Source organism: Corvus kubaryi, unplaced genomic scaffold, assembly GCF_017639235.1.
Source record: "Corvus kubaryi isolate FWS band 111438036 unplaced genomic scaffold, C.kubaryi_AGA036_p1.0 45090, whole genome shotgun sequence".
Taxonomy (NCBI): domain Eukaryota; kingdom Metazoa; phylum Chordata; class Aves; order Passeriformes; family Corvidae; genus Corvus; species Corvus kubaryi.
In genome coordinates, this window is record NW_024581278.1 from 1 (window position 1) to 16,452 (window position 16,452).

The 16,452-nt window shown below is 55.5% G+C and overlaps 2 protein-coding genes across 2 annotated transcripts; both read left to right on the plus strand.

The window, feature by feature from the left end:
• Window positions 1-5: 5 nt before the first annotated feature.
• Window positions 6-1,402, plus strand: LOC121672227 (myosin-7; the record flags this gene model as incomplete). Its single annotated transcript, XM_042044806.1, has 4 exons — window positions 6-110; window positions 569-664; window positions 1,062-1,196; window positions 1,282-1,402. Coding segments are annotated over 4 exons (357 nt in total), but the record flags the coding sequence as incomplete, so codon positions are not given.
• A 1,834-nt stretch (window positions 1,403-3,236) lies between these two features.
• Window positions 3,237-16,446, plus strand: LOC121672226 (myosin-6; the record flags this gene model as incomplete). Its single annotated transcript, XM_042044805.1, has 37 exons — window positions 3,237-3,254; window positions 3,658-3,694; window positions 4,541-4,742; window positions 5,238-5,381; window positions 5,954-6,110; window positions 6,279-6,306; window positions 6,403-6,511; window positions 6,592-6,684; window positions 6,807-6,870; window positions 7,407-7,505; window positions 7,648-7,751; window positions 8,408-8,546; window positions 8,632-8,900; window positions 9,194-9,364; window positions 9,501-9,810; window positions 9,900-9,973; window positions 10,110-10,197; window positions 10,282-10,399; window positions 10,487-10,610; window positions 10,811-10,947; window positions 11,037-11,163; window positions 11,272-11,400; window positions 11,488-11,730; window positions 11,964-12,140; window positions 12,242-12,387; window positions 12,470-12,560; window positions 12,824-13,213; window positions 13,303-13,429; window positions 13,532-13,650; window positions 14,051-14,247; window positions 14,450-14,633; window positions 14,709-14,874; window positions 14,953-15,077; window positions 15,160-15,468; window positions 15,603-15,806; window positions 16,011-16,136; window positions 16,240-16,446. Coding segments are annotated over exons 3-37 (5,496 nt in total), but the record flags the coding sequence as incomplete, so codon positions are not given.
• Between the last annotated feature and the right edge of the window lie 6 nt (window positions 16,447-16,452).

A 16,452-nucleotide genomic window follows, 5' to 3' on the forward strand; every position in this document is an offset into this window, starting at 1 on the left:
CTCGTGTGCGGGAGCTGGAGAATGAGCTGGAGGCTGAGCAGAAGCGCCATGCTGAGAGTGTCAAGGGTCTCCGCAAGTCTGAGCGTCGCGTCAAGGAGCTCAGCTACCAGGTGGGTTGCCTGAGGTGGTGCTGGAGGTCAGCCACTCTCCCTGTGGCCACAGGGCCTCATATCTCATGCTGTACATGACTTAGAACATGGCTGACCTGCTGGACATATAGACATGGGTAAAGTAGACCACCCACTGCCTCTATGTCTGATACTGTAGTGGGACCCAGAACGTGGTTGGCCCAGTGGTCATGAGCCACCACGGCCACCTCTCAGTGTCCCAGCATCCATGGGATCTCTGCATGATCCAGAACCTCAGGTGGGACCTCATCAGGGGCAAGAGGATACCTTCACACAGAGAGACAACCCGCTTTCTGCCCCACAGTTGAGGACACCCACAGATCTAGAGAGGCTCCAGTCCCCAAGAACATCATTAACTGTTTCCTGGCCCTCACTGCTCTGGTGGTGACTCAAAGCACAGGTAGGGTCAGGTCCTGATCCACATGTGTCTCACCCTACAGACGGAGGAGGACCGTAAAAATATGGTCCGGCTCCAGGACCTCGTGGACAAGCTCCAAATGAAGGTCAAAGCCTACAAGCGACAGGCAGAGGAGGCGGTGAGCACTGGAGGGATACCTGTGGGACCACCCCCCCCAGGAGGAGACAGGGTGGGATTGGGGTGTGGCAGAGGATGTGGGGAGTAGCAGGGGACTTGTGGTCAAGGGGTGGGGTGTCAGTGGGTGAGGAGAGTAGGTGAAGAGAAAGTTGGTAGGTGGTGGGATGGAGAGATGGTGGTGGGAGGGATGGATGGATGGATGGATGGATGGAACGCTAGATGGATGGTTAGTTGAGTAGATGGTTGGGTGGCTGGAATATGGGATGTCTGGAAGGACAGGTGGGTCTATTGTGGGCCAAATGGAGTAATAATAAAGTCAGATATATGGAGAGCAGCTGGGATAGCAGGAGGCCAGAGAGAGCTGTGTGGGAGCCTGACTGATGTCCCTGCCCCCTCAGGAGGAACAGGCCAACACCAACCTGGCCAAGTTCCGCAAGGTGCAGCACGAGCTGGACGAGGCAGAGGAGCGTGCTGACATCGCCGAGTCCCAGGTCAACAAGCTGCGGGCCAAGAGCCGCGACATTGGAGCCAAGGTGGGACTTTCTCTCCCCACAGGTGCCTCATGGCTGTCCCACAACAGCCCCACGCTCACACTTCCTTTTTCTCCTTCTCCATCAGAAGGGACTCAACGAAGAGTGAAGCTCTGGATCCCCCAACAATATCCCCTGGACCTCCAAGTGGCCCACCCCCACTCCCAGCTCCCTAACCTTGGTCAGCCAATAAAAAGCATTGAGCAGCACCAGTTTGTGTGGGGCTGGGTTTGTGTGGGGAGGGTGGGGTTACCCCATGGCACAGCACCCACAAGATGTCTAGCCCACACAAGATCACCAACCAGTGTGCAACCCAGTGTGCCCCACAGCATGATGCAATCAGATCCCTAATGCAATGTGATGTGAACCATGGGCTGCCCCTCAACCTTGAGCTGCCCCACAATGTATCTCTATCTGCCCCATGGTGTTCTGCAGCCTCAACCTGCTCCACACCAACCTAGATCCATGTGGGGGAGAGACAAATCTGGGGGCAGATGTGGGGGTGGGAAGGGAGGGACCCCAGGAGGTGGGGGACAGCATCTGGGACCCCCTCATATGGGGCAGAGCCTGAGTGGACTCCTCGGGCATGTCCTGGCTCCTGAGTTGCACCTTCTCCTGCTGCAGGGGCTGATGTCCCTCTATCCTGGCCTCAGTGTTCCCCTGGGCACCAGCTGCTCCGTCCCACTGCACGCCATGTCCCATAACCCCCCATGCCCTACTGACGCTCTGTCCCATGTCCCTCCATTGCTCTGAACTTTCCATCCATCACCCCACCACCTCTTGGCCCACCAGCCCAGTCTTCTCCATCTCTCATAGTCGTTCTACCTTCTCCATATACCCCCGGTCCCTCCATGTTCTCTATGTCCCACTGTCCCTCTGTCTCCGGCCTGTCCCTCCCCCTCCCAACTCCTCTGTCCCCCTCCCCTTCCCCCCTCACCCTCCCTTCCCCTGGCCATCTGTCGCCCCATCCCTCTCCGGTCCTGGCGGCGCCACATGATGGACCCCAGGGGACCCCGGCGTCCGGGCGGCTCCCTCCCCTGCCGAACTCGGGCCGAGGAGGGGTGGGGTAGTATCTCTATGGGGCTCTATATGGAGTCTGTGGGGCGCTAAAAAGACTCTATGGGGATCTGTGGAGACTCTCTGTGGCTCTATGGAGCAGTTATGGGGCTCTATAAGGGCTCTGTGCGGCAGAGGAGAGTGTCTGTGGGGCAGGGGAGGGGGATCTGTGGGGCACAATGGGGAGGTGGGGACCTCCCCGCCCACGGGAATGTGTCACCTCGCGGGAACGCTTGTCACCTCCTTGATGACAAAGTGGACACGCTGTTCGGGGACTGCTGCCAGACCCCCCCGTCCCTCAGACCCCTACTAGCCCCATGGCGCCTCACTGGGGGGGACGAGATAACAATCTCCCCCCATCCTCCCCGCCGATGTTTCCCAATATAGACCTGGCAGGGTTGAGCTGTCACCACCCCATGGGTGACAGGACATTGGCCAGGGACCCAGGCATCCAGGCCCCATAGGCACCCCCTTCACAAGGGTCCCAGCAGTCCTAGCCCCATAGATCCCCTCCACGCACAAGGAACCCAGGCATCTGAGCCCCACAGAATCATCACAAACCCCACCGAAGCACCCTGGTCCCTATAGATCACCCACACACGGGACCCTGGTGCCTGGGCTCCCTAGTTTCCCCCCCCACACAAGGGATCCAGGCGTCTGGGCTCCATTGACACCTCCTACACAAGAGACCTAGGCACCCAGGCCCCCTGGACCACCCCACATCCAACCCCTACAAGGGGTCTGGACAGCCCTTGCTCCAGGGCTCTGGATAGCTCTGCCCCATAGATCATCCTGTGGGGTGAATATGCAGGTCCTGGATGCCTGGGTCACTGGAAAGATGCCATCTTGTGGCTGGGGAAGCGGAGGGAGCTGCCCCCCTCCTTCTCCCTTATCAGCCACCCCCTCCCCAGGAATGCTCCTCCCCTCCCCATCCCAGGATGGTCTATAAAGGCCGTGGGGCTGCGGGGCTGGCATAGGTGTCTGCGTGGGGCAGAGAGAGACAGGGTGGGAATGTGGGATGTGGATATGAAGAGCTGAGGGAGTATATGGGGGGGTTTTGGGGTGCACAGGAGGGTTATGGGGCACATGGGGATCTATGGTGCAGAGGAATGTGTGGGGGATATGGGGCACAGGGGGGCTATGGGACACATACTGGTTCTCTGGGGTGTGGGGACCTGTGGGGCACACATGGGGTTACAAGGCACAGAAGACCTGAGAAGCACTGAGGGGAACTGTGGGGGACAGAGATCTATGGGGGCACAGCCATCTAGGGGACACTGATTGTCTATGGGGTACATGGGGTCTATGTGGCAAAGAGATCTATGGGCCATAAAGAGGTTTATGGGGCAAAGAGTGTCTGTACGGGGCACGGGGTGCAGCCCTACTCACCCTCCGCATGTTTCTCCAGCTCCCTTCATCTTACCTGCTAGATCCACAGACTCCAGGTGAGGGCGATGCTGTGGGGCAGCATGGGGATGGGTGCTTCGGGAGGTGTGCTGCTATGCTGCTATAGGGTGTATGTGTTGCTATAGGGTCTGCACATCACTACAGGGGGTCCATACTTTGCCATGGGGGTCTGCATGTGGGGCTGTGCAGGACTCTAAGGTTCCCTGCATTGTTATGGGGGTCCCTGCAATGCTGTGCATCTCTGTGCATCACTATAGGGATACCTGAATCACTATGGGGGTCTGTGCATGGCTATAGGGGTCTTTGTGCTGCAGGGGTCCATGCATCACTCCAGGGGCTGGTGGTCCCTGGTTCTGGAGGTCCCTGCATCAGTACAGGAGTCTGTACATGGGGCTGTGCATGGGTATTGGGGTCCCTGCAAGACTATAGGGGTCTGTCCACAGCTATAAGGGGTCTGTGCACTGCTATAGGGCTCAATACATGGGGTCATGAATGGCTATAGGATTCTGTGCATGGGACCATACACGACTATGAGGACCTGTACATCGCTATTAGGGGTCCTTGAATGGCTATAGAGGTCCCTGAATCACTACAAGAGTCTGTGCATGGGGCAGTGCATGACTATGTGGGTCTGCAGTGGGCTATAGGGCTCCCTGTACATCTATAGGGGCCCATGCATGGGGCTGTGCACAGCTACGAAGCTCTGTGTCTGGCTATAGTGTCTCCCACAGCCAGAGGGGTCTGGGCATGGCTATAGGGGCCCATGCACAGCAATGGGCTCTGGCCAATGGGGTTGTGTGGGGCCATAGAACAAGGGGCGAGACCCTGCAGCCACAGCCTCACAGCCCCCCAGGTGATGCAGGGTCCCTGTCTGTGTGGGGCAGGATGGCGGACGCAGTGCTGGCAGCGCTGGGGGCGGCAGCCCCCTTCCTGAGGCCAGGGGAGCGGGAGCGGCTGGCAGCTCAGACCAGACCCTTCGACCCCCGCAGCGAGTGCTTCGTCCCCCACCCCCGGGAGGAGTTCGTTCGGGGGCGGGTGATGGGGCGCCAAGGCGGGGAGGTCAGCGTCCAGACTGAGCTGGGAGAGGTGGGCAGCTGGGAGATTGGGGTGGGTGAGGGGAGGGGGCAAGGGGCCATATGGGGCAAAGGATTAATGGGAGTAATGGACGGAGGGGTTAAGGATGGGAAGGGCTGATGGTGGGTGGGGGCATAGGAGGTGTCTGGTGGGGGAAAGAAGGGGGGTTAGGCATAATGGGTGAGGGGTTGGTGGGAAGTAGGGGGGTGAAGAGTTAAGGAGGGAGGGGTTAATGGGATGAAATTAATGGGGGAGGGGTCAAAGGAGGGAGGGGGGTTGAAGGTTTGGGAGGAGCAAATGGGGGAGGGGGAAACCAGGCTGATAGTGGTGGGGGCCCTGACCCATTGAAGACTTCCAACCAGTGGGGGGTGCCCCCCAACCCATAGGAGACTTCTCCCAACCCACGAAAGAAATCCTACCAACGGAGCACCCCCTACCCCACAAGGTACCCTCCAAGCCAGGGGGCACCTCCCAACTCCCACCCCCTTGTCTCCCCATTCCCCCCAGACGGTGACGGTGAAGGAAGCTGACATTCATCAGCAGAACCCCCCCAAATTTGACAAGATCGAGGACATGGCGATGTTGACCTTCCTCCACGAGCCTGCTGTCCTCTACAACCTCAAGGAGCGCTACGCCTCTTGGTTGATCTATGTGAGCCTTCCCACAAACCCCTGGGGCACCTGGGAATTAGATGGGGCCTTTCCCACAGCCTATGGGGTGGATGGAAACTAGTGACCCTTTCCTAAAGCTCTTGGGATACCTAGAACTAGATAGGTCTTCCAGAGAGTCTATGGGACACCTAAAACCTGGTGTGGCTTTTTCATGGACCCAAAGGACACCTAGAACCTGGTGGCCCTTCTCCAGCTCCCTTGGGCCACCCAGACCCAAGATATCCCATTTCTAGACCACCTCGGCCACCAAGACCTGAGATGTTGCATCCCCTGACCCCTCTGGTCACCTAGATTGAAGATGTCACTTCAATAGCCCCCTTGATGGGACACAAGATGTCCCATTCCAGACCACTTGGGCCACTGACACATGAGATGTCCCATCTCTGGATGTTGTGGGCCACCCAGACCCAAGATGCCCCTTCTCCAGTCCCTCTATGGACAACCAAAATCAGGACATCCTGTGACCACATCCTGTGGGCCACCTACACAAAGGATGTCCCCACCTGGTGGGGTGGCACCTCCTGAGTCTGACCCACCTGCCCTTTTCTCCAGACCTACTCAGGGCTCTTCTGTGTGACTGTCAACCCCTACAAGTGGTTGCCCGTCTACAATGCCGAGGTGGTGGCTGCCTACCGGGGAAAGAAGCGGAGTGAAGCTCCACCCCACATCTTCTCCATCTCTGACAATGCCTACCAGAACATGCTGACAGGTAAGGACATCCTGTGAGGACCTCAAACTAAACAACCCTACTCCAAAAAATGGCTCCTGCCTTAGACCTGGTCCTCACCTGGGAGGATGGAGAACCTCAGCCTCCACACCAAGATGCCAAGCATGTTTCCCAACTTCATCCCACTTGACTCCTCTCTTTTCTTGGCAGACCGAGAGAACCAGTCCATCCTCATCACGTAAGGCCCCACTTTGTCCAACCCTGCCCCATAGCAGTGGGGTGGGATGAAGGACCCACCAGGATGTTATGCAATATCTCACTGTTGCCCCCCCAGTGGAGAATCCGGGGCGGGGAAGACAGTCAACACGAAGAGGGTCATCCAATACTTCGCCAGCATTGCTGCCATTGGCGACCGCAAGAAGGAAGTGACCAATAGTAGCAAGGTGAGTGCCTCAGTCCATGTACCCTTGGCAAAGAGGGTCCCCCAGTGGTGTCCATACCCAGCATTGTCCCACCCCACCAGGGCACCCTGGAGGACCAGATCATCCAGGCCAACCCTGCCTTGGAGGCCTTTGGCAATGCCAAGACTCTCCGCAATGACAACTCATCCCGATTTGTGAGTGATCAGGGTGGGTTGTATGAGGAAGGGTCTATGGGGCAGTTTGTGGGACAGGGTATATGGTGTGGGATCTGCTGCAAGATGGCAGCCACCTCCACCTTCTGCTACTGCTTTCCCAGGGGAAATTCATCCGGATCCATTTCGGGGCCACAGGGAAGCTGGCGTCAGCTGACATTGAGACCTGTGAGTGGGTTGAGAGCCCAGCGAGAGGATGTCTTGTAATCCGTCATCCATCCATCCATGGACTTATCTATCCATGGATTTATTCATCCATCCTAGGACTCATCCATCTGTAGACTCTTCTATTCACCCATGAACTTCATCCGTCCCCTCAGGAACTCCATTCATCCATACATATCTCCCCTTCCTCCCTCCATCCAGTCACCTCTTCATCTCCATCTCCTCATCCCACCATCCACCTGACCCTCCATCTCCTATTCTTTGTCCCTCCATCTCCTTGTGTCTACCTCCCTCCCTCCTTGACTTCCCCCCCCTTGCCCAAGTCCATCCCTTCATCTATCTTCATGGTTGGTGGATCCATCATCTCATCCCACTATCCATCTGACCTTCCATTTTCCTCTCTTCTTCCCTTCATCTGCTCATCCCACCATCCAGACACCCCTCCTTTTCCACCTCCTTATCCTACCATCCATCTCTCCATATATGAATCCATCTCCTCACCCCAGCCTCCATCCTCCTTCTCTCCATACCCACCTCAGACCTCCTGGAGAAGTCCCGTGTCATTTTCCAGCTGAAGGCTGAGAGGAACTACCACATCTTTTACCAGATCCTCTCCAACAAGAAGCCAGAGCTGCTGGGTGAGTAGGATGCTTGGCCTTGAGTCTTCTACTTCCTCTCCTCCAATTCTCTGCTCCTTCCTGGGGCAATTGAGGATGATTTGGGGCTGTTTAGCCAGTGCAAATGCTCAGTTTTTGTCTCTATCCTGGGCCCACGGAGCAGAGATGCTTCTCATCACGAACAACCCCTATGACTACAGTTATGTCTCCCAAGGAGAGGTGACTGTGGCCTCCATTGATGACTCTGAAGAGCTGTTGGCAACTGACGTAAGTGGTGGGCTGGGCAGGTGGACATCACCTGGATGAATTGAAGGTGAAATGCCATGTGGATGGTTGAGATGGTAGAAGATGGATGGGTGGAGGAGGAACATAGGGATGAAAGGTGGATGATATGAAGGGTGGAAGATGGTAGGTTGGTGGAGTGGGATGATGTGGGGTGAGGGACAGAAGGTAGGACAGGAGGCAGGGGGTGGAGGAGGTTGTGGGTGAAGATAAAAACATGTCGGGGAGTCCTTAGGTGGACAGATGAGTCCACGGGTGAACAAGTCCTCAAACAGATGGATGGGTCCATGGGTGCATGGATGGAGTTAATGGTGAACGGATGAGTCCATGGATGGATGAGTCCATAGATGGATGAATCCATAGATGGATGAGTCTATGGATGGATGGATGGATGGATGGATGGATGGATGGATGAATCCATGGCGAGAAGTGTCCATAGATGGATGGGTGAATTCATAATGGGTGAGTCCTTGGATGGATGAGTCCTTGGATGGACGAGCCCTCAGATGGATGAGTCCTCACATGGATGGAGAATTTGACGAGCTGGAAGGGCAGAGGGACACACAAATGGTGGCCAGCAGAGAGCCATGACCACAGCTGGTGGCAAGGCCCTCTCCCACCCCCCTCCACTGATCACCCAGAGCGCTTTTGATGTCCTGGGCTTCACGGCTGAGGAGAAGGCTGGTGTCTACAAGCTGACGGGAGCCATCATGCACTTTGGCAACATGAAGTTCAAGCAGAAGCAACGGGAAGAGCAGGCAGAACCAGATGGTACTGAAGGTAAGTGGGGGCAGGATGACATAGGTCTTGGGGTCACCAGGTTAGGTGGAATCTGACAGTATGTCTTCTTCTTGATGCTCTGCAGATGCTGACAAGTCAGCCTACTTGATGGGGCTGAACTCAGCTGACCTTCTCAAGGGGTTGTGTCACCCCCGGGTGAAGGTGGGCAATGAATATGTCACCAAGGGGCAGAATGTCCAGCAGGTGTACTACTCCATTGGGGCCTTGGCCAAGGCTGTATATGAGAAGATGTTCAACTGGATGGTGGTGAGGATCAACAACTCTCTGGACACCAAGCAGCCAAGGCAGTATTTCATCGGTGTGCTGGACATTGCCGGATTTGAGATCTTTGATGTGAGGACTGAGGGGGCAGGGTGTTTGTCCTCTTAGGGGTTGGGTTGATCCAGTTGGGTGTTTGAGATGGTTTTCTGAAGCTTCATGTTGACCTCTGGTGGAAACTTGACCTCTTTGGGCCTTGTATTGACCCTCTCAGGTGTTGAGTTGGCCTCACTGATAGTACTGGGTATTGTGCTGACCCAGTTGGGGCTCAGGTTCACCTATTGATCTCATTGGGCATTCTGTTAACGCTGTTGGGTGTTAAGTTGATCCAGTTAACCCCATTGTCCATCTCCTCTCTCCTTCCCCAGTTCAACAGCTTCGAGCAGCTCTGCATCAACTTCACCAATGAGAAGCTGCAGCAGTTTTTCAACCACCACATGTTCGTGCTGGAGCAGGAGGAATACAAGAAGGAGGGGATCGAGTGGGAGTTCATTGACTTTGGCATGGACCTCCAAGCTTGCATCGACCTCATTGAGAAGGTACCACCTCCCCCAGGGCCTCATGGGAGCTGAAGGGACTGCTGGGGAAGGGCCCTTTCTTGCCCAGGGACTCCAAAGTTTGCCAGTTGGGTTGTGCTTGGTGTCCTCCACCACCACTGAGGTCTTTCCTTCCCAGCCCATGGGGATCATGTCCATCCTGGAAGAGGAGTGCATGTTTCCTAAGGCCTCAGACATGACCTTCAAGGCTAAGCTCTTTGATAATCACCTGGGCAAGTCGGCCAACTTTGGGAAGCCGCGCAATGTCAAGGGGAAGCCAGAGGCCCATTTCTCCCTTATCCACTATGCTGGCACAGTGGACTACAACATCATCGGGTGGCTGGAGAAGAACAAGGACCCCCTCAATGAAACAGTGGTGGGGCTCTACCAGAAGTCAGCCCTGAAGCTCTTGGCCAACCTCTTCTCCAACTACGCTGGGACAGATGCGGGTGGGTGAATGGATGGTTGAGTTGATGGCAAAGACCATTGTCCACCAGTCACCCTTTTTCCTTTGTTATCCCACCCCTCTTCTCTCCAGGTGGTGATGGAGGGAAGGGGAAAGGAGCTAAGAAGAAAGGTTCCTCCTTTCAGACTGTCTCAGCTTTGCATCGGGTGAGGGACCTACATAATGCACCCAGTGTGGGGCAGTGGGAGGACAACCTTTTGAATGGTGGATCACTCCTTCAGCCCCCCAGACCCTCTCTTGCTTTCTCATTGGTCAGCTTCTTCCCTCCTCCCTCCTCACCAGGAGAACCTCAACAAGCTGATGGCCAACCTCAAGACCACCCACCCTCACTTTGTCCGCTGCATCATCCCCAATGAGCGGAAGGAGCCGGGTGAGCAAAGGGCAGGGCTGAGGGCAGGGAAAAGGGTGGTAGGTCTGGCTTGTGTCTGACACCACCCCTCTAACCCACTGCCAGGTGTGATGGACAATCCTCTGGTAATGCACCAGCTCCGCTGCAATGGGGTGCTGGAGGGCATCCGCATCTGCCGCAAGGGCTTCCCCAACCGCATCCTCTATGGGGACTTCCGCCAGAGGTAGGCACAGAGGAGAAAATATGGGGAGGTGGTGGACAACCCCACTGGGGATGATTTCAGGGTTTTCCTGTCCTCTCTGGTCACCAGATACCGCATCCTGAACCCTGCCGCCATCCCTGAGGGGCAGTTCATTGACAGTCGCAAGGGCGCTGAGAAGCTCCTGGGATCCATTGACATTGACCACAACCAGTACAAGTTTGGACACACCAAGGTGAGGGCACATGGTTTCTCCATGCTCCTACCACTCATGGGGTTATGTGGACCCCATGGTCTCACCCCATTGATGTGTCCACCTGCCTATCTATCCCACCATCCATCGCTTCATCCTCCCAACAACCCATCAACCCATCCATCTGTCCACCAACCCTTCCCAACCAATCCGCCCTCTCACTTGCTTCCTTCCTCCATCAGGTCTTCTTCAAGGCTGGGCTGCTGGGACTTCTGGAGGAGATGCGGGATGAGCGCCTCTCCCGCATCATCACCCGCATCCAGGCTCAGGCCCGAGGGCAGCTCATGCGCATTGAGTTTAAGAAGATCCTGGAGCGCCGGTGAGAGGGGAAGGGTCTTTCTCCTTGAGAAGGGACCTCTGGTGGGTCACCACTTTTGTGGTGTGGTGGCATTTGTGTTGCCATTCTAGGGACTCACTGCTGGTGATCCAGTGGAACATCAGGGCCTTCATGGGGGTGAAGAACTGGCCTTGGATGAAGCTCTACTTCAAGATCAAGCCCTTGTTAAAGAGTGCTGAGACAGAGAAGGAGATGCAGGTGGGAGGAGGTGATGAGGCAGGCAGCTTGGAATCTAAAATGGGTTGGGTGGGGTTGATGGATGGAAGGGGTTGGATGTGGCTACTGGTCTCCTGGGCTCTGTTGCAGAACATGAAGGAAGAGTTTGGGCGGCTGAAGGAGGCCCTGGAGAAGTCAGAGACCCGACGCAAAGACCTGGAGGAGAAGATGGTCTCCATGCTGCAGGAGAAGAATGACCTTCAGCTCCAAGTGCAGGCTGTGAGTGAGACTGCCCCCGAAAACCATGTTGGGGGGTGACCAGCACCTCTTCAGGGCCACCCCACTTCACCTACCATCCCAATACAGGAGCAGGACAACCTCAATGATGCTGAAGAGCGCTGCGACCAGCTGATCAAGAACAAGATCCAGCTGGAGGCCAAGGTGAAGGAGCTGACAGAGCGACTGGAGGATGAGGAAGAAATGAATGCAGAGCTGACGGCTAAGAAGAGGAAGCTGGAGGATGAGTGTTCAGAGCTGAAAAAGGATATAGATGATCTAGAGCTGACTCTAGCCAAGGTGGAGAAGGAGAAACATGCCACTGAGAACAAGGTGAGGGTGGAGAGAGACCTTGACCTTAAGTTTTGGGGATTTGGGTCAACACAACCTGGTTGTTTTGGGTTGAGGAGATCCAAGGCTAGTCGATCTGGGCTACATGAAGCTTCAACATCCTTTGTGTTCTCTACCACTGATGTGGCCTCACCGGCCAAGGACAACAGCCGTATCACCCAGCTTTTCCCCACCTCTGGAACTAAGCTGGAGGCCTGGTGTTTCTCCTCCTGCAGGTAAAGAACCTCACAGAGGAGATGGCTGGGCTGGATGAAATGATTGCCAAGCTAACAAAGGAGAAGAAAGCCCTGCAAGAATCTCACCAGCAGACACTGGATGACCTGCAGGCAGAGGAAGACAAAGTCAACACCCTGACAAAGGCCAAACTCAAGATGGAACAGCAAGTGGATGACGTGAGTGTAGTCTGGTCCCACAATGGGTAGAGCTGAGGAGCTTACTGGGGCAGAGATGATGAAAAACTGAGGTTTCCCCCCATTTCCATGTTTCCACACAGCTTGAAGGCTCCCTGGAACAGGAGAAGAAGGTCCGGATGGACCTGGAACGGGCCAAAAGGAAGCTGGAAGGTGACTTGAAGCTGACCCAGGAGAACATCATGGATCTGGAGAATGACAAGCAGCAGCTGGAGGAGAAGCTCAAGAAGTAAGGCTGGACCTCTTTCCCCAGTCTAAACTGGTCAGGGAGCAAGGGCAGGGACCTCACTGCTACCTGCTTTCATCTGCAGGAAAGAGTTTGAGATCAACCAGCAGAACAGCAAGGTTGAGGATGAGCAGGCTCTGGCTCTGCAGCTCCAGAAGAAGCTGAAAGAGCTGCAGGTGAGGGATCTATTCAAGCTTATTTGGGCTGGACTGGAGAGCCTCTGGCTGGTTGGGTTGAGAGGAAGAGTCTCTATCTGGTTAGGCTGAGTTTAGGAATTCCTGGCTGGTTGGCAAGTGTACAGCTGTCTGAGATGAGCTGAAGAGTTTTCAGCTTGTTGGGGTGAGTTGGGTTGAAAAGTCTCCAGCTCAACTGGTTGAGTTGAGTGGAGGAGTTGGGTGGAGGCAAGTCTGCTCACAGCATCTCCATCCCTGGAGCACAGGCACGGATTGAGGAGCTGGAGGAGGAGTTGGAGGCAGAGCGGACAGGCAGAGCCAAGGTGGAAAAGCTACGCTCAGACCTGTCGCGGGAGCTGGAGGAGATCAGCGAGCGGCTGGAGGAGGCGGGTGGTGTCACTTCAGTGCAGATTGAGCTCAACAAGAAGCGGGAGGCAGAGTTCCAGAAGATGCGGCGGGATCTGGAGGAGGCCACACTGCAGCACGAGGCCACGGCCGCTGCGCTGCGCAAGAAGCATGCCGACAGTGTGGCCGAGCTCAGTGAGCAGATCGACAACTTACAGCGTGTCAAGCAGAAGCTGGAGAAGGAGAAGAGCGACCTCAAGCTGGAGCTGGATGACCTCAGCTCCAACATGGAGCAATTGATAAAGGCCAAGGTAGAAGGAGGCCAAGGTGGACATCTTATCTCCACCACGGGCATAATTCTCCTGCTTCATTCCTCTTCTTTATCCTGTCCTTCTTCAAGGTGGGCATGGAGAAGATCTCTCGCACCATGGAGGATCAGGCAGCTGAACACCGAGCCAAGTTGGAGGAGACACAACGAGTCCTCAATGATACCAGCACCCAACGGGCCAAGCTCCAGACGGAAAATGGTGGGAACCTTGACCCACTGTATCCCTCACCCCACATCCCCAACCCCTGCCCCACATCTTCAATCCCTGCCACACCCTTGAAAACCTGCTCTACCTCTGCAGGAGAGCTGTCCCGCCAGCTGGAGGAAAAAGAGGCCCTTGTTTCTCAATTAACTAGAGGCAAGCAGTCATACACACAGCAGATGGAGGACCTGAAGAGGCAGCTGGAGGAGGAGATGAAGGTGAGGTTTGTGGCACGGCTGAGAGGGTCACAAGACAAGGCGTCCTTCACCCTCATGGTGGTACCACCAAATGGAAGTCAAATTCAGGCTGGTTCAGTTGGGTCGTTGCATCTAAGAGTGGTTGAGTTGGGTTGCATTGGTCTACCAGATGAAAGGTTGGGCTGAATAGGTCAGTTCTGAAGCAGCTGGGTTGGTCTATGGGTGGTCAGGTGGCACTGGACCAGGGGAAGTCAAACTGGGCAAGACTAGAGATACCCATATTTAGATGTCTCTGGGTCTGGACATGCTGAATTTGGTTGGGATGATCTAGAGAAGGTTTGGCTGAGAAATACCAGTGCTTACTGAGTTTGAGGACCAACATATAGCTCAAGCTCACCTTCTCCCTGCCTCTCCCTCTCAGGCCAAGAATGCACTGGCCCATGCGCTTCAGTCAGCCCGGCATGACTGCGACCTTCTGAGGGAGCAATATGAGGAGGAGACAGAGGCCAAGGCTGAGCTCCAGCGCTCACTCTCCAAGGCCAACTCTGAGGTGGCACAGTGGAGGACCAAGTATGAGACAGATGCCATCCAGCGCACTGAGGAGCTGGAGGAGGCCAAGTGAGTCATCTCCCCATGGAGGGAGATTCTATGAGGCAGGGGAGAGTGAAGACTCTTCCACTGTATCAGGATCTGGAGAATGTATGAGAACCTGGAGATGGTAGAGGAGATCCAGAGTCTCAGCCAACCAATAAGCAGAAAAAGGTTTGAGTTGATCCACTTGGTCCATGGGTCACCACAGCCAGGTTTTCTCCCACGGTAGGAAGAAACTGGCCCAGCGGCTGCAGGAGGCTGAGGAAGCGGTGGAGGCAGTCAATGCCAAATGTTCTTCCCTGGAGAAGACCAAGCACCGACTGCAGAATGAGATTGAGGACCTGATGGCAGATGTGGAGCGGTCAAATGCAGCAGCTGCTGCATTGGACAAGAAGCAGAGAAATTTTGACAAGGTGGGAGGACACAGTGATGAGACAGGAGCAGATGGGAGACATGGGAACAGAGGGTGACCACTTGCTTTGCTCCAGATCTTGTCTGAGTGGAAGCAGAAATTTGAAGAGTCACAGGTGGAGCTGGAAGCATCACAGAAAGAGGCCAGGTCCCTCAGCACTGAGCTCTTCAAGCTGAAGAACGCCTATGAGGAGTCGCTTGAGCACCTGGAGACCTTGAAAAGGGAGAACAAGAATCTCCAAGGTGAGACTGTGGTACTCCCCCTGTCCACGTTGTTCTCCACCACTTTTCACCAAGTCTGATGAGATCTCATCTGAGCAGAGGAGATCTCGGACCTGACGGAGCAGCTGGGTGGCAGTCACAAGACCATCCATGAACTGGAGAAGGTCAGGAAGCAGCTGGATGCTGAGAAACTGGAGCTCCAAGCTGCACTGGAGGAGGCTGAGGTGAGCCAAATCACATCCCCATGAGTCCCCAGGTTGTCCTAGTCTTCTCTGTGGCCCTCTAATTTATCTCTGTCTCCACCAGGCCTCTCTGGAGCACGAGGAGGGAAAGATCCTGAGGGCTCAACTGGAGTTCAACCAGGTCAAGGCAGACTATGAGCGCAAGCTGGCTGAGAAGGATGAGGAGATGGAGCAGGCCAAGCGCAACCACCTGCGGGTGGTGGACTCGCTGCAGACCTCGCTGGATGCTGAGACCCGGAGCCGCAACGAGGCCCTGAGGCTGAAGAAGAAGATGGAGGGTGACCTCAATGAGATGGAGATTCAGCTCAGTCATGCCAACCGCGTGGCTGCTGAGGCCCAGAAGCAAGTCAAAACATTGCAGGGCTACCTCAAGGTACCCATCAGACTTCTATCCCATTAGAATGTTGAGGTGCAGTAGGTCCCACTTCCCCACACAGGAAGAAAGGTAGACCTTGATCTGCTTCCCCACCATCCCCCTTCACGCTCTTTCCCCGTGCTGCCTTGTAGGACACTCAGCTGCAGCTGGATGACATGGCACGGGTCAACGAGGACCTGAAGGAGAACATTGCCATTGTGGAGAGAAGAAACAACCTCCTCCAGTCAGAGCTGGAGGAGTTGCGGGCAGTGGTGGAACAGACTGAGAGGGCCCGCAAGTTGGCTGAGCAGGAATTGATTGAGGCCAGTGAGAGGGTCCAGCTTCTCCATTCACAGGTGAGACATCACATGCCTTCAAGGAGAGACGTCACCTCCATCCATGGGTGTGGGCTTCCAATAGCTTGAGTTACCAACATCTCCAGATCCTTTAAGCCCACAGAGTTGGCAGGGAGTAGGGGGGCATTAAGTACTGAGGGGGTTGAAGAAGGATTGGTCAGCACTTCAACAGACACCTCCTGAGATCCTCTCCTCTAACTCCAGAACACCAGCCTCATCAACCAGAAGAAGAAGATGGAGGCCGACGTCTCCCAGCTACAGACAGAGGTGGAAGAGGCCATCCAGGAGTGCAGGAATGCAGAAGAGAAGGCCAAGAAAGCCATCACTGATGTGAGTGCCATGCTGGGAACCAACGTCTAGGACACCTTCCACTGGAGGGTGATGGAGAGCACACTTTGGTCCTCCTTCTCTGCTTGCTTCTCTCCTTGGGCAGGCGGCCATGATGGCAGAGGAGCTGAAGAAGGAGCAGGACACCAGCGCCCACCTGGAGCGAATGAAGAAGAACATGGAGCAGACCATCAAGGACCTGCAGATGAGGTTGGATGAGGCCGAGCAGCTGGCCCTCAAAGGGGGCAAGAAGCAGCTGCAGAAGCTGGAGGCTCGTGTGCGGGAGCTGGAGAATGAGCTGGAGGCTGAGCAGAAGCGC